This window comes from Dunckerocampus dactyliophorus, chromosome 9 (genome assembly GCF_027744805.1).
Source record: "Dunckerocampus dactyliophorus isolate RoL2022-P2 chromosome 9, RoL_Ddac_1.1, whole genome shotgun sequence".
In the NCBI taxonomy this organism is placed as follows: domain Eukaryota; kingdom Metazoa; phylum Chordata; class Actinopteri; order Syngnathiformes; family Syngnathidae; genus Dunckerocampus; species Dunckerocampus dactyliophorus.
Window position 1 is genome coordinate 8,748,598 of NC_072827.1, and position 27,285 is coordinate 8,775,882.

The window sequence follows — 27,285 nt, forward strand, 5'->3', positions numbered from 1 at the left end:
CCTGTGCATTGCTCCGAGAACCTAATTAGCAGTTTCATCATCAATCATGAGCATTATTTATTCAGTGAAATGAATTTCTAATTAATAACTGATGAGCATTATGGCCTTGAAGACCGTAAAGCAATTAATTATGGCTGGCAACGGGGAATATTTCAGTAAAGAGCTATCTGGCGTAGCACCGTGGTACCAACAGGCCAGTGTCCACCAAAACGAGGCTTCAGTTTGTTTTTGCACCAGATAATTACTGTACTTTCATTCATTCTGTCCGGGGGTCTGGCATTTTTAATTGACAAGAGGATTTTTTTGTGCAAATGTTCCTAAATTCCGTCTTCTGCACTGCCAAGCTCTTTTTTTTTGTCACTGATGTGTTGCTTTAAGATTTTTGACTTTGCAGACAACAAGAGCGCCCAGCGAGCAGTTATGATGAAAATATGCCATAAATCCCGGGTACTATACACTCTTTGACTTTTATGTGACGAGCATCACACGTTAAAACATCAAGGACACCACCAAGATTGCCATTTGGGTGGTTTCTCAATATTTCTCCCAGCGGCCTAAAAAAAAAGAAAAAAAAAGTACACCGCTTGGATTGTATGCTGTGACATTCCAATATTTTCCATCCACTGTTATTGTAATTAATATACATTTATAGGGTCTGAGTGTATGACTTCTACTAAATGTTATACACTAGAAGAAGTACAGTCATCCCTCGCGACTTTGAATTTCACGGCTTCACTCTATCACGGTTTCAGAAAAACATATGAATTAATAAATCATGCTGTTTTGTGCATGAATACGGCCTATTAGAAAATATGCATATTTAAACAAATGTTTTGTACTTTTTGCCTGAATTAAGCATTTTCAAACATAAAAAATGGCTAAAAGAAGTAAAATACAAATAAAAGTCCTTCAGAACAGTGGTCCCCAACCCCGGGGCTGTGGGTCATTTGGTCATTTTGGCCGCAGAGAAAGAAAAAATATTTCCTTTTTTTTTTTTGTTGGATGCTTTATTTTGAAAAGTGGCCAGATACTCTCTGTTACATCTGCCATCTCACTTGCGCATGTCCATTGTGCGTGTGCTAACTTTATATCATGCCGCACGGATAGACTACTACTGTATTTTTACCATTTTTCTTTCACCTCATATTTGGTGTCAAATGCTGATACTATGTGGGAATGCATAAAGGTAAGTTTTGATGACTTATTGAGTGCTAATGTGCACATTTGTCTCAAGTTATTTCATGCTAGCACACTGCCTTTTACCACACACGTCGAACAGCGATGTAATAATCTTTCTGGAAAAACTCCAGGCTTGAACTGGTGGATGGTGGGTCAGCATTCATTTTGTGTTTTTAATTTGATGTTATTCATGTCTTAGTTTTACACAATAAATAATAAATAAGATAAATTAGGTCGCTACAATGTACGAATCCCTCCCCAGTCTGCGGGAGATTTGTGGGAACACAAGCCGGTCCGTGGGTCAAAAAAGGTTGGGAACCACTGCTTCTGAAGACGCATTGGAAGACTTGATGATATGTAGTATTCTACACTGGTCACTAGGTGTCCGTAATGTTACGCTGGAACAACAGGCTTTTTTTGCAGGTTTGAATGATAGCAACAGGCACAATAATTCCTAGCACAGGCTACCGTTGCGGCCGTAACCCACGTAAAGCTAAAACTCAACCCAACGTCACTTCCTGTCTCACCCCCATTCAGCACCAAAGCACATTTACTGCAACACGCACAAACACATGTCTTATTTATGTCTTAAATGGCTTATTTTCTCTTATTATGTCTACTATATTCACTATAGGAGTGTTATTTCATGTCTAGAGGGCTCTAATAATGTTAAAAACATATTTATAAGGTTGCTTTTTGTGGTCAAAGTATGAAAATATTTCATTTATAAATAAGGAATCCTACTTTGCATAAATGAAATTACCATGATCGGGCCTGGAACCAATTAATGCCCTAAACGAGGGATTATGTATCGGTAAGAAAGGGAATATTGAGCATCTGTACTTGTTTTGCAATATGAGTAGTGTGTACTATGTGTACATGTACTGACATGTATTTTATTCATCCCGTGAAGGCTTGGTTGAATGGATCCTTCTGCAGAAGTGTGGTCCAAAGTCAGCGGGTGAGTTTAATATGCATTATTTCTCTCTTTTTGCCACCGGCAGCTCCCTACTAAAGCGTCCCGTGTGTCATCACTCAGCAAAGATGTCGCCCATCTTGTCAGAGTCCTTGTGTGTCCATGTAGTACATCTATACACACACACACACACACGCACACATACATACTGAAAGCTCTCATCTCTGGGTGTACTAAAGCCGCATGATTGATTTGTAGCGCCGCTCGCTCTTTTTTCCCTCCCCTTTCCATTTAAGTGAAATAATGTATGGAAGCAATCTGCCAAGAGACATTTTGGAAAATCTATTTGAAATCATTTCAGCTGAAGCCTGAGCCGTTTGTCTTGTGATGGCGAGAGAAGCAAAGTATAATTGTCTGCAGTCTAGTAAAAACACAGCATAACTGCCATCACACTCGACTGGGCTTATAGCCCGCTCGTCCCATGGCCTCTAGAAGATAGAGCAGTTAATGTTCCCTTTTATTTTAGAGGATATGTCACTTGAATGCCAGATTTATACCATGATGCAGCAATTTTGTCCAAACAGATGGATAATGGTGTCACCGACATGAAAAAAAAATCTGTTTTTATTGAGTTTAGCACATATTGTTTAGGTGGGAGGCTGTTTGGAGCAGCTCTGCCAGCGCTTTTCTCCTTTTATCTCTCTAATCTTGCCTGTATTAGATTTGATCATTTTTGTTTGAGGGAGCAAAATGTGCTTGTAATGGCTTCCTAATAGCAAACACTGGGGATACAAATCCAGGGAAAGGCTGCTGTGCAGCGCTTCCATAAGCACCACTGATTTATAGAGGTCTTTATGACAGAAAGGAAAATGATGTGCTGCAGGTATAAATCAGGTGAGGAGGAGGAAATTGAACTTAGATATCATCTTGTCAGATGCTTAATGCTCTTCCTCCTGTCACATTCGATAGGACCAATTTGGAGAATCCTGCAGAGGTAAAAAGAAGACAATTAACAATGACAGAGTGGTAATAGATGGAGCCATAAAATGAAGCTGCCGCCTGCAGGATGCTTTGTATGATTTCCACATGAGCTGCTTGGGCAGGGGTGGCTTGCCTCTCCTCTTCCTCATCTGGCGAGTAGTTTTCTGGCGCTTTAAAGGGCAACAAACCTAATTTGGTGTGTGCATAGATACAGTGGCTCCCCCCTGTATAAATTTTTTTTCTCCAAATGTATTCCCGCAGAAAACGCATCTGTAATAACTCATAAATACGTGATATTACAAGTAATATGTACAGACCACAATTTTTACATTTATGTATCGATTAATCATGTTTTTTGGTCAAGTGTTGATATTTCGCACTTCTATCGGCGATCCTTGAACGAGGGTTGTGAATGATAAGCCGATGCGACCGGATATCCAGTTTGACGAGCGAACGATTTATACACTTTCTCAGACAGGCATGAACATTTTCTCACAATTCTCTCTTGTTTAAACACTCTCAAAAATGTTCAAACCTTTGTTTGAATTTTAATTGTCAACCTACAAGGTCCCCGCGACCCTAAAGAGGAGAAGCGGTATAGAAAATGGATGGATGGATGGAACCTACAAGGTTGGAAACAAGTAAATTATTAAGTGACTCATACGTATTTCACTCCGTGCCTTTTTGTCCTGGCGTCGGTCCGCTGTAGCGTTTTTGTATCCTTGTTAAAACATATTGCTCCTGTCGTTGTATTTTTCTCCTCCTTGTTCTCCTCCTCAAACTGAAGATTTATTTATTCCGTAATGGCACCCTACAGCCACAACTTATACCTTCCTTCAGCATGTCCAGAAGACCAACTTTTTGTGCGATGCTTGGCTTCCTATGCCTTTTGGGTGCAGAACGTTTCGTCGACATTGTGGGTTTTGTCAGGGAGAAAACTTGCAAACATACAGTTTTCAGAGTCACGCGATTAGCTTCTTCTTCTTCTATTGTTTATTGGTGGTTGGCAAGCAGCTCACACGGTTAGCTAGTTTAGTAGCGATGACCACAACAGGAGACGCCACAAAAGAGATTGACAATGATCGACCACGACTTGAGCTTCACTGACTCACCGGTGCTCGACAAAGACTCAAATTTCACTGTCCATCCATCCATCCATTTTCCCCTGCTTATCCAGGTGCGGGTCACGGGGGCAGCAGTCTCAGTAGCAAAGCCCAGACTTCCTGGTCCCCGGTCACCTCCTCCAGCTCCACCGGGAGGACACCATGGCGTTCCCAGGCCAGCTGTGAGACATAATCCCTCCAGCGTGTCCTAGTTCTGCCCCGGGGCCTTCTCCCGGCTGGGCATGCCTGGAACACCTTACCAGGGAGGCGTCCGGGAGGCATCCGGACTAGATGCCCAAGCCACCTCAACTGGCCCCTCTTGATGTGAAGGAGCGGCGGTTCTACTCTGAGCCCCTCCCGGATGAGCTCCTCACCCTATCTCTTAAGGTGAGTCCAGCCACCCTACGAAGGAAACTCATTTCAACCGCTTGTATCCACAATCTCGTTCGTTCGGTCACGACCCAAAGCTCATGACCAAAGGTGAGGGTGGGAACATAGACGGACCCGTAAATTGAGTGCTTTGCCTTCCGGCTCAGCTCTCTCTTCACCACGACAGTCCAGTGATCACATTACTGTAGACACTGCGCCGATCCGCCTATCGACCTCACGCTCCAACCTTCCCTCACTCGTGAACAAGACCCCGAGATACTTGAACTCCTCCACCTGGAGCAGGACCTCATTCCCAATCCGGTGGGAGCAATCCGCCCTTTTTCAACTGAAAACCATGGCCTCGGATTTGGAGGTGCGGAGTCCCATCCCGGAAGCTTTACAATCAGATGCAAACCACCCCAGTAAACGCTGAAGGTCACAACCCGATGGGGCCATCAGGACCACATCATCTGCAAATAAGGCCACCAAACTTGACTCCCTCGAGGACTGGGCTGCGCCTAGAAATTCTGTCCATAAAAATTATGAACAGAATCGTGACAAAGGGCAGCCTTGGCAGAGGCCAACGTTCACCGGAAACAGGTTGGCAATGCAAACCAGACTCCTGTACCGGTTGTACAAGGACCGAATGGCATGTAGTAGTGTGCCACCAATCCCGTACTCCCGGAGCACCCCCCACAGGACACCGCGAGGGACACGGTTGCCTTTTCCATGTCCACAAAGCACATGTAGACCAGTTGGGCAAACTCCAACCTCCAGTACCCTTGCAAGGGTGTAGAGCTGGTCCAGTGTTCTGCAATCGGGACGAAAACCACATTGCACCTCCTGTAGCCGAGGTTTCTACTCTTCTCTCCAGCACCCTGGAATAGACTTTCCCAAGGAGGCTGAGGAGTCATGTCACCCTTCTTGAAAAGGGGGACCACAACCACGGTCTGCCAATCCAAAGGTACTGGTCCCGACTTCCACGCAATGTTGAAGAGACGTGTCAGCCAAGACAGTCCCTCAACATCCATCAAATTTCATTGACTCACAAGTATTCAATGAAGACTTGAGTTTCACTGACTTACTGGTACTTGACAAAGACTCAAGCTACACTGATTCACTAGAACTTGAATCTAGAGTTTCACTAAGTCACAGATGTTTGACAAAGTCTCAAGTTTCACTGACTCACAGGTACTCGACAGATTTAGGTTTCACTGACTCTCGAGTGCTTGACAAAGACTCGAGTTTCACTCACTCACGGGCGCTCGACAAAGACTTAAATTCAACTGACTCACGAGTCCTGTAGAAAGACTCGAATTTTGCTCGACAAAGACTAGAATTCTACTGAGTGAAGAGAGCTCAACGCCGACTCGAGTTTCACTAACTCACAAGTTCATCAGCCTCTGCTATCATGACTCCTGAGTAACATTCTAGTTATGTGTTCGTTAGGACTTTACTAACAATCTAATGGTGGACTAAGACGTTTTGTACCGTGTTTCAATAGAATGAATGATATAAAAATTTCATCATTTTATTGTATAACTTTCTGTGACTGTTGTTGGAAAATGCCTCATTGCGAGACGTGTGGAGTCTATTTTGATCAGTTCACACGTTACCAGACACTGTATGGTCCACCTTCATGGTTCTGTAGAGAATTCCAATGCAGTGACATATTCTTGACAGTAATAATTAAACTGTGTCTACGCTCAAGAGACGTCATCACTCATTGTTGTAACGACATCAAGACCGGCGATGAATGGCGATGCTCTCTGATCCCTGAATGTCATTCTGGTACATAAACAATGTCTTGTCATGCATTCGGCATTGGACATGAATGTTTCTTTTTCTTAAATAGAATCCAATCTCTCAGCATTCAAATGGCTCAAATGTCCACAGCTAATTTCTCGGAAGAGGCTGACGACCTTTTGTCAAGTGGCAATTCAGGCCCACAATTACGGGCCCACCCCTCAGTGCTCATCAAGGCCAGCTCTTGTATACTCTAATTTGATTTTAATGCTCGTCTGAAGGAGATGGTGCTCTTATTACGGTGTAATGATGCTGTTGGCGAGAGCCTGTCGTTACGTCTAATATCACAAAATGCTTCTCTCACTCATCTCCGCATTTAGCACAGCGCCGCCATCATGACTTTGTTGTTGCTGCTACTTAATGCTTGTCAAATTCAAGGCAACTCTTTAAAATACTCCCTTTTAATACCTTCGTGTGATATCGTCCGTCTTTGTATTCAGTACAGTAGATAGAGCATAACGATAAAGGTCTCCACTGGGATGAGGGGGGAATTTTTAAAGTGCTCTCACTCGAGGGCAGCAAATGGAAAAGTGACAAGCCCGGTGCACTTGTCTATTTTACTTATTCCGGGCCTCTGTTTCATATTCCGCTTCGCACGGCGGGCTTATTTTCCTCCGAGGTTCAGGAGGGCGCGCTCTTTCATTTCTTCAGAAAATTGTTTCGCGGGATTTCAATCTTTGGCTGCAAGATATGACAGAACACAATATCAAGAACGCTTATGTTTCTTATCTGCCATTTTTTCTGGGTATAAATAAAAGATCAGTATAAATTTAAGGGAAGTGGCCTGGAATGCGGTTGTGAGAGATGGGAGTGGAATGAAACCATGAACCTTGGGACAGCTCCACCAGGCCTTTTCATCGCTTGTACAAAATGACCTCGGCACTGAGGTTTTGTATTTCATTTCTCATTTCTTCCAACAGCCAAAATCAATTAAGTGTTGCCATGACAGCAGCCCTAATTAAATACGTGTACCTGCGTCTTTCTGTGCGCTCAGTTTCCTCAAACATGTCCCTTATGGTCCTAACTGTCCTAAGTCTACTGATTTACCTGAAAAGACACATTATAGTACATTTGCCGGATTTTTGTCTAGTCTCCTAAAATAGGCACATCATACATAGTTACATACTGTAAGGCAAAGCAAAAGTTCAATGTGGTCAAGGATCATCTTCCATTATCATTGATTAGTGGTGAGTAGCTAAATACATTTTATACTTTAAATGTGTTTCATAAATGTGTGAGGCATATTTAGGAATTAAACCTGGATTGTGTCGCCAGTGAACAATGGCAATTGACGAAAGAAGGGGAGGGTTCTTGAACTGAATCTAATCTGATAATTACGCAAAATTGATCAGAAGTTGAAGAATGTCAACATCAAGCCAGCAGGAGTTTCACTGGCTCATGAGTGCTTGGCAAAGACTCAAGTTTCATTGACTCACGGGTGCTCAATGAAGACTCATGTTTCGCTGACTCTCAGGTATTCAACGACTTGAATTTCACTGCCTCACGGGTACTTGAGGAAGACTCACATTTAATTGACTCAGGAGTACTTGATGAAAATTCGAGTTTCACTGACACAGAAGTACTCGACCAAGACTCGAGTTTCACTGCCTCACGGGTGCTTGACGACTCATGTTTGACTGACTCACCAGTACTTGAATTTACCTCAGAGGTACTTGATTAAGACTCGAGTTTTACTGACTCTCAGGTACTCGCCAAAGACTCCAGTTTCTCTGACTCACAGGTACTCGCTGAAGACTCAAGCTTCATTGATTCATGGGTACTCAAAGAAGACTCGAGTTTCACTCACTCTTGGTACTCAAAAACTGTAGTATCACTGACTCACAAGTACTCGACATAGACTTGGCTTTCATTGACTCATGGGCACTCGACAGACCCTGTTTTCGCTGACTCGTGGGTGCTCGACACAGACTCCAGTTTCACTGACTCACGGTAACTCAAAGACTCAAGATTTGCTGACTCAAGTATTTCCCAAAGACTCAAATTTCACTGACTCTTGGTACTAAGACTAGAGTTTCACTGACTCACAAATACTTGACAGACACTTGAGTGTCACTGACCCATTTATTTATGGGTCATTTTTATGACAGTCGTGTTTTTTCCACATTCGCTGGTAAATCTGGACTGGTGAAAAGCAATCTAAATAATTACAGTACTTGTTTTCTGTACGGCCCAGTTTCTGTATGATGCGGTTTGCCTCGATTTTCGTAGAATATTGCACGTAACAAACTAGTCCGGGAAGTTACATCCATTCATCTTTTATATTGACTTTGCATTGATTTCTGCATGTAAAACTGTGATTATTCTCAATCAAATCAATTTTTGTTCATATTTTTGGGTGGAAGAGATTAATTGGATTTACCTTATTTTCCTGTTGGAAAATGACCTCCGTTTCTGTATGTTTCGGTTTTCAAGAGATTCGTCTGACCTTTTGGAACAAATTAATGATAAAAAACAAAAAGCAGCTTTAATTTTTTGGAGGTAATGACATGTGTGACATTCTTCATGAGAGATAAATGTTGCATTGAGAGCCAACAATTTCAGTCAGTGTTACGTCGCGATAAAGCTGATGTTCACTTGTCCAGCCTGTGTAGACACAACCACCTCCCAGTGGTGTGAAAACATCCAAACATGGTCCTATTCATGTCCCGCTCTTTTTTCGACTCTTGTCAGAGGTCAACCCCAAACAGCATGCGGTGGAATCAGGCGTTACTGTGCGTGTCACATTGATGCATTACAAGGCTCCGGAGGTCACGTCTCTGTAAACATACATTATCAAAACCCATAGAAGATGTGTGCCGTTGACCTCCCCCATACTTTACGGTGCATGTTCGGGGGGGGAGGCGGGTCAGGCGGTGGCGGGAGAGCAACTTTGCAGCCGCAATGACTTTCTGCTTGCAAATGAAGAGGGTCAAGCAATCAAGACTGCTCGGGCTCGGTGTCAACACCATTATGTTACGCTGTCTGAAATGATCAATGGGCTAAAATAAAATGATCACAAGCTAAAATTGGCTGGCTAATGAAAACCGACTGTTTAAACATTCGCCGTGAGGAGCCGACCGGAGCCGAAACGGGGCGGCAATTTATAAAGCCTGACACACATACGGAATACACGGCAGCTGCTGTGATCACGGCTGTTTACGTGGGCTACCTTTTTTCTATTTGCGACAGAGCTATAACCGTCTCGATTCACATACCGCTAACTAAATAATTACACCAGCATGTTGTCAAAAGTTTATTTTAACATTACGAACGGGCACATTCACAGAAAACAGTTAAAGGATTATCTAAATGTAAATAGACTGCATCAACAATACTCGGAAGAAGCAGATTAAAATGTAAAAGGCACAGTACCAACATTCATCTCCTTCACCCCTTTGGAGAAATAAATACATATTGTAAGTGCGTTCATTATATACCATCGTGTGTAAACATGCTGGTAGCACCACCTTGCTACAGAATAGCCCAGTCCAACACTGTTAAAAGGCACACCTACAAAGAGAAAATTCATAAATTGTCATAAATAAAATATTTTGCATTTCACTGACTTTATCCTATTAAGACAATACATTAAATACAGGAGGTATACATGTTCTATGCAGCATGAGGAGAGAACATATAATACAGCTCTGTTATGAGAACAGGTTGGTGGGTTTGCTGCTACATGCAAGTAACAAACACTTCAATACGACTGCTGCAAAGATAAAAACTATTTTCAAAGAAAAGCACAGTAAGACCTGGTTCCAAAGTACGACCGTTCTTACTCAATCACTTTCATTAACGTCCCAGACATGAAATGCATTTGTTACGCTTCAGACCTTCTTTACTCCACTTCCATGGCTGACAAATCCTGCTCTCCGTCAGATTTTTCAGAGGGCACGTCGTCTTGTGACTCGGGAGTGCTTTGGTGGTCGGACTCGGGACAGGGCTCTGGAGGTGTCGGGAGCACGGGCTCTTGGGTGTCGGTTTCAGGGACGTCTGCGAGCTCCGTTTTATCTGGGAAGAAACAATTTGAAATTTGAACCTTCTGCTAGGAAGTTGTAAGATATATTTGTGTTTCAGAATATCTGTATGATGTACTTTAGAGCATTATGATCTGCCAATGCCAGTGCTTCTTAAACAGGCCCCCCTGGGGGTTGTGTGTTTATTCATGCTTGAATAATGCTTGTGCCAGAAACTCATACAGCGATTTGTAGAGGTAAATATATACTACAGGTTCTCAAGAGTAGGGCGTGAAAAAATTTCTTCCCCTGAGGGTGGGGGGCATGAGAGAAAATAACTGAGAACCACTGGGCAGTGCTGATATTTGATTACCTAAAACACTAAGAACTGTATGGACAAAAGTACTGGGACACATGGATACTATCGTATATGCCAAGAATGAAGCAATTGGAAAAATGTCTCAAAAGCTTGAAAAATTGAAGAATTGCAGTATAGTATATATATCAAATAAATAAACTATATAATGAAAATTATTTTAAAATGATCAAGTTAATTTTATTTACTTACTATTAAAAATAAATATGGTATTTGTTATATAAAAAAACACAACATGTGTATGACGCACCAGTGTTTAAGTTGGACACACTAAATTTAGAGAGAAAAAGCAGATGTGTACATATATACGCCGCACCAAACTTCACTGAACTACTACTACTTCTTCCGAGCTCATGAGCTCTCTTTGGTGGTCCGGCAGCCACAATGGCAGCCATTGGCCAATGAACTGCTCTGCTGGACAAAATGCAGTGCGGTGAAGAAGTAAAAATGTTGTTTTTTTTTTTTGTTGTTTTTTGTTTTTTTTAATTTGTATTGGTACTTACTGGTATTTATTTCTTAATATACCTTTTGAGTGTTAAGATGCTGTATGATGATTTTAGTGTCCCTTGTAAGATGACACTGTGAGTCAGACGGTTGTATTGAGTAATGACCTCCTGCGATGGGTTGACAAGCTTGTCCCGAGTTCCCTTATAGCTTGTGACTGGCTCCTGCCAAAGAAAGAGCTACCGTTTCCTCACTGACTCGTGAGGGGTCACATTTTTCTTATTCCATTGTGCCTTTTCCTATATTTTTCCATTTATGCTAGGGTTTTTGTTGCAAAAACGAGCTACAGGCCGCAATTGGCCCCAGAGCTGCACTTGCAACACCATTGCATAGCAACAAAGCATTTCAGTTAGTGTCATAAGAAATATGCGACGCGATCTCATGTTTTTAGACCTTATTTAATTGACTTACAGGTGTTGTCATTTTGTGCAGCAGTGTGCCTTATAACATTCAGCAAGTTTCCTGGGCTCTATGTCCGCATCATTGTACATCTAATATCACGCTATTTTGATTAACAGAAGAGTTATAATGCGCAACCAAGTCAGTTGTGGTTGATTTACATATAACAGTCAGTAGATGCGAAACCGAAGGCGAATGTGTTCGTGGAGTTGGGCTGACCGCCCTCCGAACGAGTTGTATACAGACAGGAAATAAAAATCTAGTTGCAGCCTTAACAGCCCGCGTCGCCACTGCTTGAGGATTTTTGTTCCCCCAAAGAAACTAATTACTGGGGAAATGCGAAAACATAAAATTTCCACGGAAATTTGTAATGGGCCTGCCTGTTGCTTACCTCTGGCCCAGTGTTGTATCCTTGCAGGTTGCCAGCATGTTATATGCACAGTATTGCCTGGGGGGGGATTCCTAATCAAGTGGCCGTTTTCAACTTTGTCAATGATGTCACCACCGTTACAAAGAATGTGTAATCTGCCCTTTGAGTACAGGTGCATAATAAATACACATTTATTTTTTTTTTTATTAATACAAAAAATGTAATACGAAGATAAAAAATTAAACAAGGGCATTTCCACAAACTGTTCCCATAAAATGGAAAGCATAAACAAATCTGAATTTGGGGGAAAAGAACCTACCCCTGATTGATTAATTACGAGCCATGTCCCAAGACTTATGTCCAAATAATGTTTCTTGTCACCTTTGAAAGACTGGGGGGAGTCTCTGTCGGCACTAGAGGATGAGGAGGAGGGTGCCTCAGGTGACATCTTCAGCTCGCCAGTGGCCTCGGGGAGTCTGGGTGCTTGAGGTCTGGTCTTTCTCGCAGGATTCAGGAAGAAACAGTACGCACATCGGAATGCTGAAACAACACAAATAAAAACACAAACATACCGACGTCATCTCACTGAGACATTTTCAAAACAGACACAGATGAATATACATGAATAGCAGCCAATTTTGAAGAAACGCCTAAGATGCATAAACACGGCGAGATTGATGCGCGGCATCGGTTTGCATATTCAATCTGGCTGTGAATGCGTTGGCGGGGGTCGGCACTGGTGGAGTCGTGGAAAAAGCCGCATGATATACTGCGCTGCCAAACACTAGAGGGCAAATGAAGGCGCAGCGTTTGATGGAGACTGACGAAGTCTTACCAACATACTCAAATTCCTCTTTTAAGGCCATGCCGTTGTGGGACAGACACTGCTGGCAGATGAGAGCGAACCTGAGGAAGGAAAGACAGTGTGAATGAGACATTACTTTATATTGAAATAAACATACCATGATGCGCTGACATCTATTTTGAGACTGAACTTTTTGGTGTCAGCGTGACTTTTCAGGACATTAGAAATTCCTACATGTGGAGCATGGGTATAAAATCATTACCATGCAGATTAGTAAAAAAATATATTTTTTTCCCCCCACATAACATGTATATCATTTGACCCTAAGTCGCTAATAATTCACAAATACATGACAATACAGGTAAAATGAACAGCAATATTTTGTGAAGCACTGAGACGTCGCACTTAGGCGATCCTTGAGCGCACCGTAGTTGTGCGAGGCCAAAAGTGAAACTTATACAACTTTCTCTGACTTTGCCACAGCCTAATAAATCCATCTGCTCATTGGCCACATAACATTATCATTCATTAGTGGCGAGTACTTACACATTTTGTACTTTAAATCCCTCTAGTAAGTGTGTAAGGCATATATAGTCGGGGTGTTTTTCACATCCAATATGATACCGTTATTACAGCCTTGAGTATTGGCCATCAATCAAATCCGATATAAGCACAAATCATATACAGTCGCCCCTCACTACATCGCGGTTCGAACATCACACTGTCACAATATCACAGTTTTTCAGTAATTATTAATGATCTGTTTCGTTGTTGAAACACAATCACAAATAAGCTCCTCACACTTGGCCTGTCTCCCTCCCTCTGTAACTGGGTGTTTAACTTTCTAACAGGCAGGCCCCAGTCAGTCAGAGTCCACAATCGCACATCCAGCTCAAGAATTGTGAGCACTGGGACCCCACAGGGGTGTGTGCTGAGTCCACTCCTCTACACGCTCTTCACCTACGATTGCGTGGCCTCCCAGAACAACACCAGCATCATTAAATTTGCGGATGACACTACAGTCATCGGACTGATCATTGGTGGTGTTGAAACATCATACAGAAGAGAGGTGGCGGACCTCATAGCTTGGTGTCGTGATAATCTCCTTCTCAATACAGATAAGACCAAAGAGATGATCATCGACCCAAGAACAAGGGAAAAGGAGCCGCATAGACCCCTGTTTATTGATGAGACTGAGGTGGAGAGGGTGAAAACCTTCAAGTTCCTTGGCACACACATCAGCGAGGGCCTCACCTGGTCTCACAACACCCAACAAATTATGAAGAAGTCCCAAAGGAGACTGTACTTCCTGAGAAGACTGAGGAAATTTGGCATGTCCACCACAATCCTGAGTTGCTTCTACAGATGCACTATCGAAAGTGTCCTTACTGCCTCCATCACTGTTTGGTACGGTAACTGTACAACACGTGATAGGAAGGCACTCCAGCGGGTGATCAAGACCTCACAGAACATTGTTGGGGCAGCCCTCCCCTCACTGCAAGACATTTATAAATCTAGAGTCCTACGCAGAACACACAACCTCATCAAGGACAGCACACATCCACAACACTCATTATTCACACTCCTACCGTCAGGCAGACGCTACAGGAGTTTGAAGTCCAGGACCACAAGGCTGGCAAACAGCTTTTACCCACAGGCCATCAGGCTCCTCAACGAAGCACTCGCACACGTCGCACGCAACACACGCACACACTCATAGCACTTTATTATTTATTTATTTATTTGTATTATTTACTTGTATTAATGTCTCTTCTGTTGTTGTTGCTTAATTTATTGGTATTTATGTTTATGTGTTTATGTTTCTTATGTTCTTATTCTTTCATTTGTTTTCTTTCTTTCTTGGGAGAATGAACAGAATAAGATTTTCATTGCATGGTATAACTGCTGTTTTACTATGCACATGACAATAAAACTCTCTTGAATACTGCCTATTTTTAGTCAAATAAAAATATTTAATATTTAAGCATGTTGTACTTATTCTTGGCCTAAATTAAGCATTTTCAAGCTTAAATGGCTAAATGAACTGACTAAATAAACAAAAATACAAATACAAGGCAGAAGAAGCATGCCAACTGTAGTAATTGTAGTATTCCACATTTGGCCACTAGGTGTCGGTGTGACACCCGACATGATCAGCAGAAAAGGCATTTATCCAAGTTCATGTAAAATAAAATAAAATAAAATAATAACAATGGCTACTGCCGGGGGCCATAACCCACGACAAGCTAAAACTCAACTCTGAAACTCCGTCACTTCTTGTCCTGTGCACATCTGTCCGCCCTCCACTAAGGTCCACGAGGGAACACATACATTGTGACACACACGAACAGGAGTTGTATTTATGTCTTAAACGGCTTATTTACTGTCTACTCTATTATTACTTATTACTATGTCTGCTCTATTAGGAAATACAAGTGTAAAACCATTTACAATACATTGATAAGACAATAGCCACTGAAGGAAGTACGCTGTCCAGAAAGAAATAAGGAACTGCTAGCTTATCTTATTTACAGTATGTCTAATATTTCTTATTTTCTCTGATTATACATATGATATTGGGTAATACAAATGTAAAAGTCACATATGTGTGTTATTTCATGTCTAGAGGGCTCTAATCATGTTAAAAGACGTTTTTAAAAGATCGTAAACAGTTTCCTTTTGCTAGCGCTACAAAAATATTCAATTTATTAATACAGATTTCAACTTAGCAGAAATTCATCATGGTCCAGTCTGGAACTAATTAACTGTAATAAACGAGGGTGACTGTACGTTTGACTTATTTTGTAGCGTGGAATGTTAGAAAAGGCTTTATTAAGCGATATTACTGAAACAAAACAATAGTTAGCAACAGCGAGTATGAGGAAAATTTCTCAAATTTTGCGGATGTTTTGAAGGGCATTGGTTGTCTGGGTGGGTGGGGGGGGTTGCTTTGTGAGGCTCCTCATGCTGCTAAAGATGCGCAATAGGGTCGGTCATGTTGAACCGCTCCGTTTTTGTGCCACTGCAGAGGTTTTGCACTTGACTGTGACCTCTTTTTCGTACCTTGACCTTCCTAACTTCGTTAGCACTTTAACACACGCTGTTGTGACCACGTGAGCTCTATTCAGGGGCTGCTGGATAGAAGTGTCTCGAATGGACTGCTTGCATGGGAGTGCTGATATCGGGGATTTTAGATATACCGATATACAGTCGTCTCTCTTTTATCGCGATAAGTGAATTTCCGCATAGTAGGATTAAATATGAATAAACGCAATATTTTCGTAGTTATAGATAACCTGTTTATGCCTTTCTAAATACAGATTTAGCCCTGGAGATATGGAATAACACCCCAATAGTCACTTTTACACTCCTATTATTCTCTGTTTACATCACATTGCGCAGGCAACGGGATCACTGCAGGGTCATAACAGATGGCTGCTGCCAGCATAGCAAGCTAGCGAGCTAACTAGTTAGCCTCTCCAATTTACTTATTCTAAACTCAAGAAAAGTGTTTCAAATGGAGTGGGGGAGAAGGACAAAGAAGCCAAAAACTTACCACTTCCACACAAAATGAGAGGAGAACCTTTTTTCCCCCCCCCCATTCGATCTCAGTCATGACATGTCGGCTGGGCTCTGATGGCTCAGTAGCCAGTCTCCATGCAGTGTGAAAGGTAATGTAACATCAGGTCTCATGACATTACTGATGTCGAGTGAACAGAATATTACAGATAACTTGTCTTACAATATTTTTGACCAATAATAGGCCATAGTCAAACACAAAACAGCGATCTATTATTTTAAAAAAAAAAACACGATATAATGAGGGAACGATATAGCGAGGGATGACTGTAATCTCATACTTTTATATGGCGCTTAAACGTGTATTGAAATGTTCATTGAGCTAGTTTATTTACTTTCTACCATCGATTTCTGCACATAAAACATTGTTCTTTATAAAATGTATTTTTGTTAATATTTGTGAGTGTCTGGAAAGCCCGGTACCGGGCCGCACAGAAAGAAAAAATAATTTTTCGCCTCATATTTGGTCTCAAATGCTGATACTATGTGGGAATCCATAAAGGTAAGTTTTGATGACTTATTGAGTGCTAATGTGCACATTTGTCTCAAGTTAATTCATGCTAGCGCACTGCCTTTTCCCCACACACGTCAAACAGCGATGTAATAATCTTTCTGGAAAAACTTGGCTGGAACTTGAACTGGTGGATGGTGGGTCGGCATTCATTTTGTGTTTTTAATTTGATGTTATTCATGTCTTAGTTTTACACAATACATAATAAATAAGATAAATTAGGTCGCTATAATGTACGAAGCCCCCCCCCGGACCGAGGGAGATTTGTAGGAACACAAGCCGGTCCGTGGGTCAAAAAAGGTTGGGGATCACTGTCCTATAGGACAAATTGCTCCGGTTTTCGTATGTTCGGGTTTTTGTCAGACCTTTTGGAACTACTTAACAAAAACCCAAGTACCACCTGTATACACACATTCATTTGACAAAAGTATGAAGTGCACCTGCTCATCTGCTGAGGTACAAACGGTCCAAAATCAGATCCCCCGCTCTAGAACCTTGTTATAGTTCTAAAGGCAAAAGGGGGTCAAACCACCTACGAGCAAGACGCCATCTTATCAGGTGACTAGTAACAGAATATACTGTAATACACACACAGAATATACTGCATACCTGTTCTGTGGGCCGTCTCCAACGAGATACTCGATGATTCTGTCCATGGCGCCTCTTTGTCGAGGAAGCACAGGTCTGGCCAAGGGCGGACCTGGGGGGTGCATCCCTTTGAAAACCAAACATCACAGTTTTGTCCTGAATATAGAAGATTACGAGCAGGCAGGAATTGACATCAGACATCATTTTCTGTGCAAACAGAGATACACTTGACAAAAATCCTTGCTGGTTAATGACTCCTATCGCATCGCACTTGCGAAGCACGTCCAGATCCCCCGTGGTGTCGGAGAGTAGTAATTAATATAATCTAACATCAAGAGCGATCATAGGAAGATGACTGGTCATTTCTGTGAGACTTGGCACAGTCTCAGTGCCCTGCTGGTTATTAATTCGTCGACATATGGAAACTCTGCGGTGACTCTGTGTATCAAATTGCTTTTCACTTTCAATTTTCAGCAGAAGCAGGTGATATCGAGTCATGTAAACCATTTGCGGGGGCGCTGCCAATGCCAAAGGCAATTTTGCCAAGCATTAAAAGACATTTACTGAGATTCCACCAGCATTGCCCAGAGAACAAACGGCGCTCTGGCTAATTAATCATAGTTAATGTAATCCTGCTCCGTGCATACCACACAGTTGGCATTCCACATGGCAATTACAGCTTGCGGCTTCCTCTAGGAGCACATTTCCTTTACTGTTTGCACCCATTTGCATCTTCTATTGAGTGTTCATCGTCCAGAAATAATTTATATTGACTATTCAGTGGTCTCGATTCAGATACGCAGATGTCTTCAGCGCAGAACAACTGTTCTATGGAATGTTTTACGTATTTTGGCGGTTTGCTCAACCAATTCACCAACATTTTGAACAAAAATAACCATACATTTTGTAGTGTATAATTATCAATGGACTACTTTATTATGTACATGTGCAAGACAGATTTAATCAGTAAGAGGTTTAAGTAAGTCATACAGTTTCCTAATAAATTAACATTGTTTTTAGAACAGGGCTGTCCAAACTTTTTCCGGTGAGGGCCAAAAAGTGAAAAATAGCCCGCAATAAGTGAAACCCGCAAAGTAGCCAGCTTTATTTTTTTTTATTTTTTTACACTTATGTTTTAAGGCTTTAAAAGCTCACCATACACTTTTCTCAGACAGGCGTTAACATTTCTCTCTTGCTTTATCACTCAAACAAAACTTTAAATTTTGTTTGAATTTACAAGATTGGACACAAGAAATTAAGTGCCGCATTCACTCCTCTGATCGTGGCTTGTCCTTTTTTTCTCTCAAAACTGACTCTCACATTTTCTCTTAATAATTTCACTGAATTTATTTTTGTAAAATTACAGCTGTTTTTCCCCCATTTCTGCTGGGTTTTTTTCAATTTTCCAAAAATTTTACTTGTAATTATGACTTTATTCCCATGATATTTTGACTTTATTTTTGCATTGTAACTTTTTCTGCAACCTAATCTTTAGGCTTTTTTTACAACTTTGTGTTTTGTTAGTTTTGTGTTTGTTAGTAAAAAATAACATCTTTTGTCTTTAATGTTACAACTTAATGCTACTAAAATGACGTTATTTTTCCTCATATTATGACGTTTTTCCTCGTAAAATGACAACTTTTTCCTCATTGAATTACCTTTTTTTTTTCTTAAGGTTTTCACTTTGTGTTAAATTTTTGCTGTATTTTTTTTTTACGTTTTCTTGTTTAATTATTTCTTTTTCAATTTAAATAGAATGCTACAGCACCTGAGAAACTGGGGAGAGAGAACCAGGGAAGAGTAAATCACACCTTAATCGTTCACATTATGATGTGGTCCCCCTGTGTGCAGGTAACTCACCAAATCCTGGAGCAGGTGTTCCAGGGGTCACAGGCTTCCTCATCAAGCTCTGCTGAGCAGCCATGGCCGACAGGCGCCTCTCCGGGGGTCCACCTGGAGCAGAGTGCGAAGAGCGTCCAGGGTAGGTGGGCCCGCTGGCAAGAGGAGGGCGGGCCGCTACACCGCTTCCAGGATTTGCCGCCGCTGCCACCAACACTGGTGGGGTTTTAGGGACAACGTAGCGCTGGCGAAGCTCTAACAAAAGAAGATACTACGGGTGAGGCGCATCAGAGGAAAGCACTGGATGGGAAACGGCGCAGTCATTACTCATGTTGCTACCTTGGCCTGGTTTAGGCGTCATATGGGGTCCTAGTGGAGTCGAGTCCAGCTCCTTCGCAAATAGATAAGAGATATAGCATGTTGGTTGCTACACAGTCATCAGCCACATCATTAGTACACCTACACTAAAAAAGGAGGGATTCAGGAGTTTATATTTTGCCCCCCTTAGCTACAGTGTTATATTATAGTGTAATACAGGGGTATTTAAAGTGAAGCACGAGGGCCATTTACAGCCCACGGCTGTTTTTTTATTGGCTCAATTAAACAAGAAAACTACAGTAAAAATGTGAAAAGAAGCAGTAATTTTACAAGAATTAAGACTATTAAAAGAAAAAAAAAAAAGCATAAAGCTAAAAAAAAAAAAAAAAAAAGCCCGTAGTATGAGAAGCAAAACAAAAAAAGTTGCAATTTTTGGAAAATCAGGTTGGGGGAAAAGGTTATAATATTACAATAAGAAAGAGGATATCGCCATAATATTACAAGGGGAAAAAAAAAAGTACAAGAAGAAAGTTTAAATATTTGTAGAAATAGAAAACAGCAAAAAAGTGTTCATATTTACATGGGTTAGTTTAAAACAAGATTTTTCCGTATGCAGCCCTCAGTGGAAAAAGTTTGGACACCGCTGCAGTATGTAAAATATGTATATGTGTATTTGTATTTTCATGCTCACCATTTTTTTCTTGGAATCAGGATCAAATCTCTCCAGAATCATTTTTGCATTTTTATACGTCTCTGTTTCCATAACTTCTTCAAGCTGAAACCAGATGTTTATTATGAAAGCGTCCATCCTGACAAAAGACTGTATACTCATTTAAAAAGGCGTATCAAATTAACATCTCTAATCAAACACCTAACATAACAGAGCAAGTGCGATTCGATGCATATGTTCATTTACAATAAATACCCGAACATTTCTACATGTTTACACGTAACATGAAGACTAATTACATTCACTACTTCGATAATGGAGATGGTGAAAATCCATCAGGCCTAATTATTGAAAGTTATTAGAGCTGACAGAGGATGACACATCATTTCTCAGATTTATTTCTTTCAGGCACTAGATGCCATTTATTACGGTGGTATTAGAAAAGTAGTTTGCTGGCTTAAGCCTTCATAACCAATCAAATCTGCACGGAACCTTTATTAACAAATACAAAACTACTGACACGATCAATATAAGCCATACTGAAAGGTTCCGACAGCTGTTCAGCAATGTATACGAGCTAAAATATTAAACTTACTATTTTTTTCTTTTGCCCTTTAAGATTCTCCAGTTTTTCATCTGAAAGGGAAAAAAAACTGTTTAAAAATTGCACAGCAAGTTGAACGCAAGGTGATATAAATGAAGAAAAAGAATCTTACTATTCTTGTTGGTTCTTCGAGAAAAGATAACAATCAGAAGTTTGCGAAGTAACCACACTCTGAAAAGAGGAAATGATTGGAAAAAGGGTTGGTTGGTTTCATGAGGTGATGTTCCTGATTACCACGCTAAGGGTGTATTTGTAGTGTACTTACAGTAAAGGAAATATGACAAAAGGGAGACACAGAATAAGGCGCCCCATGAGCTGTTCTGGTAGGTACCAGCAGTAGACGACTATGCAGGTCATCAGGTAGAGGAGGATTGAGTACAACAGCAGTCGGCCCAGCCAGATCTTAAGCTGCCTTTGGTACTTTTCACCGTGCTCCTCATAAAGCTGGATATCCTGAAAAAAACAATATTGGCTAACAATCAAACACGTGTACTACTTCCAGGTTGTCATTCAAATTAGACTTAATTATTCTACTTTTTTTTTTTTTTTTTTTAATAAATGGCAATGGGTCTGTGTATGCTCTCAGTCGTACAGGAGTTGTCCATCGAGGGAAAGGCTTCTTGAGACGTCATCTGTACTTCTGTGAAGAAGGTGTCAGACATTTCGCTCCTCATCTGAAGAGCTTCGTCAACGAACGTTCGCTGACGAAGCTCTTCGGATAAGGGGCGATCCAGATCACCGTCTAGATCCAGGAATTTTTAAAAGGACTAAGATTGCGAGATAGGACCATTTTCGGCATTTGTGCATACACAGTACAGGTCAAAATTTTAGACACTCACAATACGACCTCATGGTCCCAACCCCATTAATAAGGAAAGAAGTTCCACTAAGTAACCCTGACAAGGTGCACCTGTGAGGTGAAAACCATTTCAGGTGACTACCTCATGAAGCTCATTGAGAGAACACCAAGGGTTTGCAGCACTATCAAAAAAAAAAAAAAAAAAAGGATAAAATATGAGTATATAGTATAGTATACTATAGTATATATAGAGTTATTTCACACTTTTCACACAGTACATCATTCCACATGTGTTCATTCCTAGTTTTGAGAATCTACTATGTAAATAGTAATGAAAATAAAGAAAACACATTGAATGAGAAGGTGTATCCAAACTTTTGGTATGTACTATAACTCCACAAAAAATGGTCAGAGCACTTGGAAAAAAAAAATACAGGATAAGTTTCTAACAGGTTCTACAAAATAGCAAAGACTGATCCAGATAACAGAATAACATTGATATCATTATGAATCCAATTGCTAACGGTATGTTGTCATGGTCAATGAATCTAAATATGTAGATAAAATAAATGTAAATCACAATATGGGAGAAACCATGGTGATTGGCGGAGGTCTGCGCTTTCAGAGTGCTTTTCTAGTTTGTATTGAGCTTGTAGGTTCCATCATACAGAGAGCCGTTTAGGATAATATTCTTCCCACTAGAGTGAAATAACACTAAACTTTGGTTAAATTCTTATCACAAATTTTGCCAGCAATGCTGTATTGTGTCGTGTAGTCTATTGCAGTGGGCCCCAAACCCTGGGCCGCAGCCCGGTACCGGGCCACAGAGAAAGAAAAAATATATTTCATTTTTTTTATGTTTTATTTTGAAAAGTAGCCGGATTCTCTGTTACATCCGTCTCACTTGACGCATGTCCATTGTGCGTGTGCTAACTTTATCACATGTCACAGATAGACTACTACTGTATTTTTACCATTTTTCTTTCACCTCATATTTGGTCTCAAATGCTGATACTATGTGGGAATCCATGAAGGTAAATTTTGATGACTTATTGAGTGCTAATGTGCACATTTGTCTCAATTCACGCTAGCGCACTGCCTTTTACCACACACGTCAAACAGTGTTGTAATAATCTTTCTGGAAAAACTTGGCTGGAACTTGAACTGGTGGATGGTGGGTCGGCATTCATTTTGTGCTTTTAATTTGATGTTATTCATGTCTTAGTTTTACACAATACATAAATAAGATAAATTAGATTGCTATAATGTACGACACACACACACACACACACACACCCACCCACCCACCCACCCCCCGGGTCCGCGGGAGATTTGTGGGAACACAAGCCGGTCCGTGGGTCAAAAAAGGTTAGGGACCACTGGTTTATTGGGTTAATGTATTACATCTTAACAAAATGAACAAGATTATTAAATAGTGCATTAGAAAACAAAATGACCAAGCGCCAATAACAACATTTGAGGTAATTTATTAAGACATTGTACTGCACCGACTGGGACTGCAGCATCCTTGTAATAGCAGCGACAGCCAAGTACTGCTTGGTGCAACCCCTTAAAGTATTGCTAACCCAATCCAAAAATAACCAACAGTGCGAAAGCTCCCCACTTGGACATGTCTGTTATACAACAATCAATGAATTACCTTCTCCCATCCAAAGAGTATGACAGGTGGGCAGGGTGTAACAATGGACATAATAAAAAGTATTCTTGGAGGACATAAGATATTGTAATTTTTCCTTTTTTGCCTTTTAGGAGCGGATGCTTTGCAGCTTTGATGCTACTTGACCTCAGCAGTGTCAAGTGCTCCAAGGAGAGTTGCTGAAAATAGCCTGCAAGCTTAACTGTAGCACAGCACTAAAGCCATGTCCGTCAACAAATGAGGAAGTATTTCGGCACACATTGGATGGTTTCACGCCGGAGAAGATATTTAATACTTGCATGGTACTTGTGAGCGGTGTTTTGAAAGCTACCTTACCATGATCATTAACAACGGTCACACCTGATGGCCTGCCTCATAGCGCATGGGTCCCCAAGAGCCAATTAGATGCTGTTAATCTTTATGACATCTTAAAGTATTCTATCAGCGCGTGTAAACAAGTAACACAAAGTGGTCCTTCTATGATGCATACCTTATCTATTGCCTCCAAAATCTCCACAGTGGAAGGTTTTGCCTGCAAGGGAAAAACAGGAGAATAAAAACAGCTGAGAGCACCATAACAGCAGTCAACACTTGTGCAATCAGACAGTTGCTACAACTTCCTGTTACATATCCCTATTGCAATTCACACATGTATTATCACAAGCTGGACCATGCACTCGGCCGCCATAAAATGGCACCTGTACAGTCAAGAGATACAAGATACTGATTAAGATTATGTGTTGCAGCTTGGAGAAACATGATCGCTATCTTGCTAGCTCTGTGTGAGGCATATATACTGTACCTGGATTGTGTCGCAACTGAACAATGGCAATTGAAGAGAGAAGGAGGGTTCTGGAGCTGAATCTGAATCTGGAGCACTCACTTTTATTGCAAATATTGATCCAAAATTGGAGGACAACGTCAACATCAAGCTAGCAGGAGGGTTTTGGAGGGGGAGGCGCGAGCAGTGTGTCAAAAATTGACATTTTCATGGGCGTATCCATTACTCGTGCTTTTTCGCCATTCGCTGGTGGTGTGTTTAGTAAGTGTGTGAGGCATATTTAGGGCTTAAACCCGATTATGTGGCAAATTAACAATGACTGGAGGCTTTTTCAGGCAAGCTGTGTGTCAAAAAAAGACTTTCTTGGGTTGTGGTCTTCACTATTCGCTGGTGCGTTTGTAACTTTTATTGTAAATGTTGATGCAAAATTGGAGGAAAACATCATCAATCGTGTGGCAAGTGAACAACGAAAGGAGGGTAGCTAAGTGTAGGTGTGAAAATTGAAACATAACCAAACTCTGTGATACATCTCTTGTAATAGAAATTCATTAGAATATGCAGTTGTGCCTAATATTGTGACAAGTGTGTGTGTGTGTGTGTGTGTGTGTGTGTGTGTGTGTGTGTGTATAATGATAACATTGCGTGTCAAAATGTTGTTAATACATACCCTCCACCGTGAGATGACAGCCCCCATATTGCCGATTAGAGATTGGAGCTTCCCTTGTTTGTGATAGACTCCTCTTGAACGGGAACTTCTTCCACCTGTGGACCGTGTCAACATTCACTTAGACATGGGAAATGTCCTGCAAGGACACACTTGAAGTAGGCTTACAAGTTTCTAACTCATTGTCTACACATGACCATTGTACACTATGAAGCTGTCAGACTCACACAAGCAGACAGCTACGTGCGTGCTAACATGTGCTAACACTACTAGTTAGCATCCCCCAGAAGTTGCCCCGTTTCGACTTATTTCACCACGACATAAAGTAACATCGTCTGGGAGCTTTCTGCATCGACAAGCCTCAAAGGATAATTCAACGCGTCATTAATCGTGCTTAAATAACTTCTTAACCCACTTTTCCAACAACCGCACAAGCTAACTTTGGCTAGCTAGCCAGTTAACGCTAACACAGTGCAGCTTGAGCACTGGGTGCTGAGGTAAGGTTTTAAAAAGCAATTCAACCTTAGTATGCAAGTGGACGCGTAGCATCCCAATTTAGTGTTAAATGGCCATACCTTGGCAACCGACTGGATTCAACTGCATGTGGCTTGCACTGACAGCAGTGCATTTGTTCTGTCTTTAGACAGTGTCAAACTCGGGGGGCGTGCCCAACTGTTCAACACTAAACTGTGCAACTTTTTTTTGTCAAGCGCATTAACAAAACATTTATACCTTGACAAACGGACCACTTGGCCTGGGGCTTACTTCTCAAAAAAACTACAGATTAGAAATGTGCGAGTCATGAACGAGTTGTTCAAATTCCGTTAACTCGTTCACTCACTCATCCCTGTAACGTGTCAGTACTTGTGCAACAGTTATTCTAACTAAAAGCAACAGATCAGGTCCTTGCCTCAAATCAGCTCTCCTTTCCCCTTCTTGTCCAAGCTGCATCACGGGTGCTCCATGAAGATTCGAGTTTTGCTGACTCATGGGTGCTCTTTAAAGACTCTAGTTTCACTGATTCACGGTTGCTCGACAAAACGAATGCTCCGTAAAGACTCAAGTTTCACTGACTCAACCATTCTTGACAAAAACTTGAGTTTCACTGACTGACGGGTACTCGACGAAGACTTGAGTTTCACTGACTCACGATTCCTCTATGAAGACTGAAGTTTCACTGATCCACGCATTCTTCACAAAGTTTCAGTTTCACTGACTCAGGAGTGTCTGACGAAGACTGGCATTTCACTGACTCACGGGTGCTCAACGAAGAGTCCAGTTTTACTGAGTCACAGGTGCTTGACTAAGACTCGATTTTGCTGACTACTGGGGACTCAACGAAGACTGTAGTTTCACTAACCCAGACTTGAGTTTCACTGACTTATGGGTACTCAACAAAGACCTGAGTTTCACTTATTTACTCATTGTAGAGTCGAGTTTCACTGACTCACAGGTGCTCAAAGAAGACTCCAGTTTCATTGACTCACAGGTACCCGACAAAGATTTGAGTTTCACTGACTCACCGGTGTCTGGTAAAGACTTGAATTTCACTGACTCACGGGTACTCGCAAAAGACTCAAACTACTGACTCATGGGTGCTCGAAGAAGACTCGAGTTTCACTGACTCACGATTGCTCCACAATGACTCTAGTTTCCCTGACTCGGGTATTCTTGACAAAGACTTGAGTGTCACTGACTCACAGGTACCTGACGAAGACTCCAGTTTCACTGAGTCATGGGTGCTCGACAAAGACTCTAGCATTGCTGATTGATGGGGACTCAACGAAGACTGTAGTTCCACTAACCTGGACCTGAGTTTCACTGACACACGAGTACTTGACAAAGACTAGAGTTTCAATGACCCACGGGTGCCCGATGAATACTCGAGTTTCACTGACTCGTGGGTGTTCGACAAAGACTGCAGTTTCACTGACCTACGGGTGTCCGACAAATACTCGAGTTTCACTGCATCACAGGTACCCGAAGAAAGTTTGAGTTTCACTGACTCACAATGTGTTCGACAAAGATTCATGTTTCACTGACTCAACGGCTGCTCGACGAAGATTCGCGTTTCACTGACTCCCTGGTGCTTGATGAAGACTTGAGTTTCACTGACTCAGCTACCGGACGAAGACTCGACTCCAGTAAAATGTACCTTATTTTCAAATGCACATGTTGCTGCAGTTAAAGAGCTAAACTGGAAATGAAAAACAAAACTAAGACATATCAATGTATTACACTACTGCCATATGCAGGGCAAAGAACGTCTGGAAGAATTACTCGTTAACCCACTAACAGCAATTTCCAAAGATAATTGAGAACATGTTTCAATACATATGCATGAAAATAATCCTCCATACAACCCATTCAGAGCCTCATGTAATTGATTGAGGGGATGACCCGTTATGTTAAATGTTATTTGAGAACCATCAAAATGTACAAAATTGCAATTTGCCCAGCTTGTATCAGAATTAAAAGCCCATTCATCATGATTATGACTTGATAAGC

The 27,285-nt window shown here is 41.4% G+C and overlaps 1 protein-coding gene across 4 annotated transcripts; it reads right to left on the reverse strand.

Annotated features, from left to right (window-relative positions):
• Positions 1 to 8,480: 8,480 nt before the first annotated feature.
• lnpa (limb and neural patterns a) lies at positions 8,481 to 25,478 on the reverse strand. Of its 4 annotated transcripts, none has more exons than XM_054788184.1 (14): positions 25,353 to 25,478; positions 24,781 to 24,875; positions 23,823 to 23,864; positions 21,142 to 21,329; positions 20,989 to 21,047; positions 20,868 to 20,908; positions 20,294 to 20,377; positions 19,624 to 19,675; positions 19,306 to 19,539; positions 17,467 to 17,572; positions 12,798 to 12,868; positions 12,344 to 12,502; positions 10,191 to 10,368; positions 8,481 to 8,800 (listed from the first exon to the last, which is right to left on the reverse strand). In XM_054788184.1, exons 1-13 carry the CDS (start codon positions 25,378 to 25,380, stop codon positions 10,196 to 10,198), a joined length of 1,332 nt encoding a protein of 443 aa, XP_054644159.1. In that variant the 5' UTR covers positions 25,381 to 25,478; the 3' UTR covers positions 8,481 to 8,800; positions 10,191 to 10,195. The 4 variants fall into 4 exon arrangements, with proteins under 4 accessions (XP_054644159.1, XP_054644158.1, XP_054644157.1 ...); XM_054788183.1 differs by lacking the exon at positions 8,481 to 8,800 and adding an exon at positions 8,902 to 9,864; XM_054788182.1 differs by lacking the exon at positions 8,481 to 8,800 and having other exon boundaries at positions 8,902 to 10,368.
• Between the last annotated feature and the right edge of the window lie 1,807 nt (positions 25,479 to 27,285).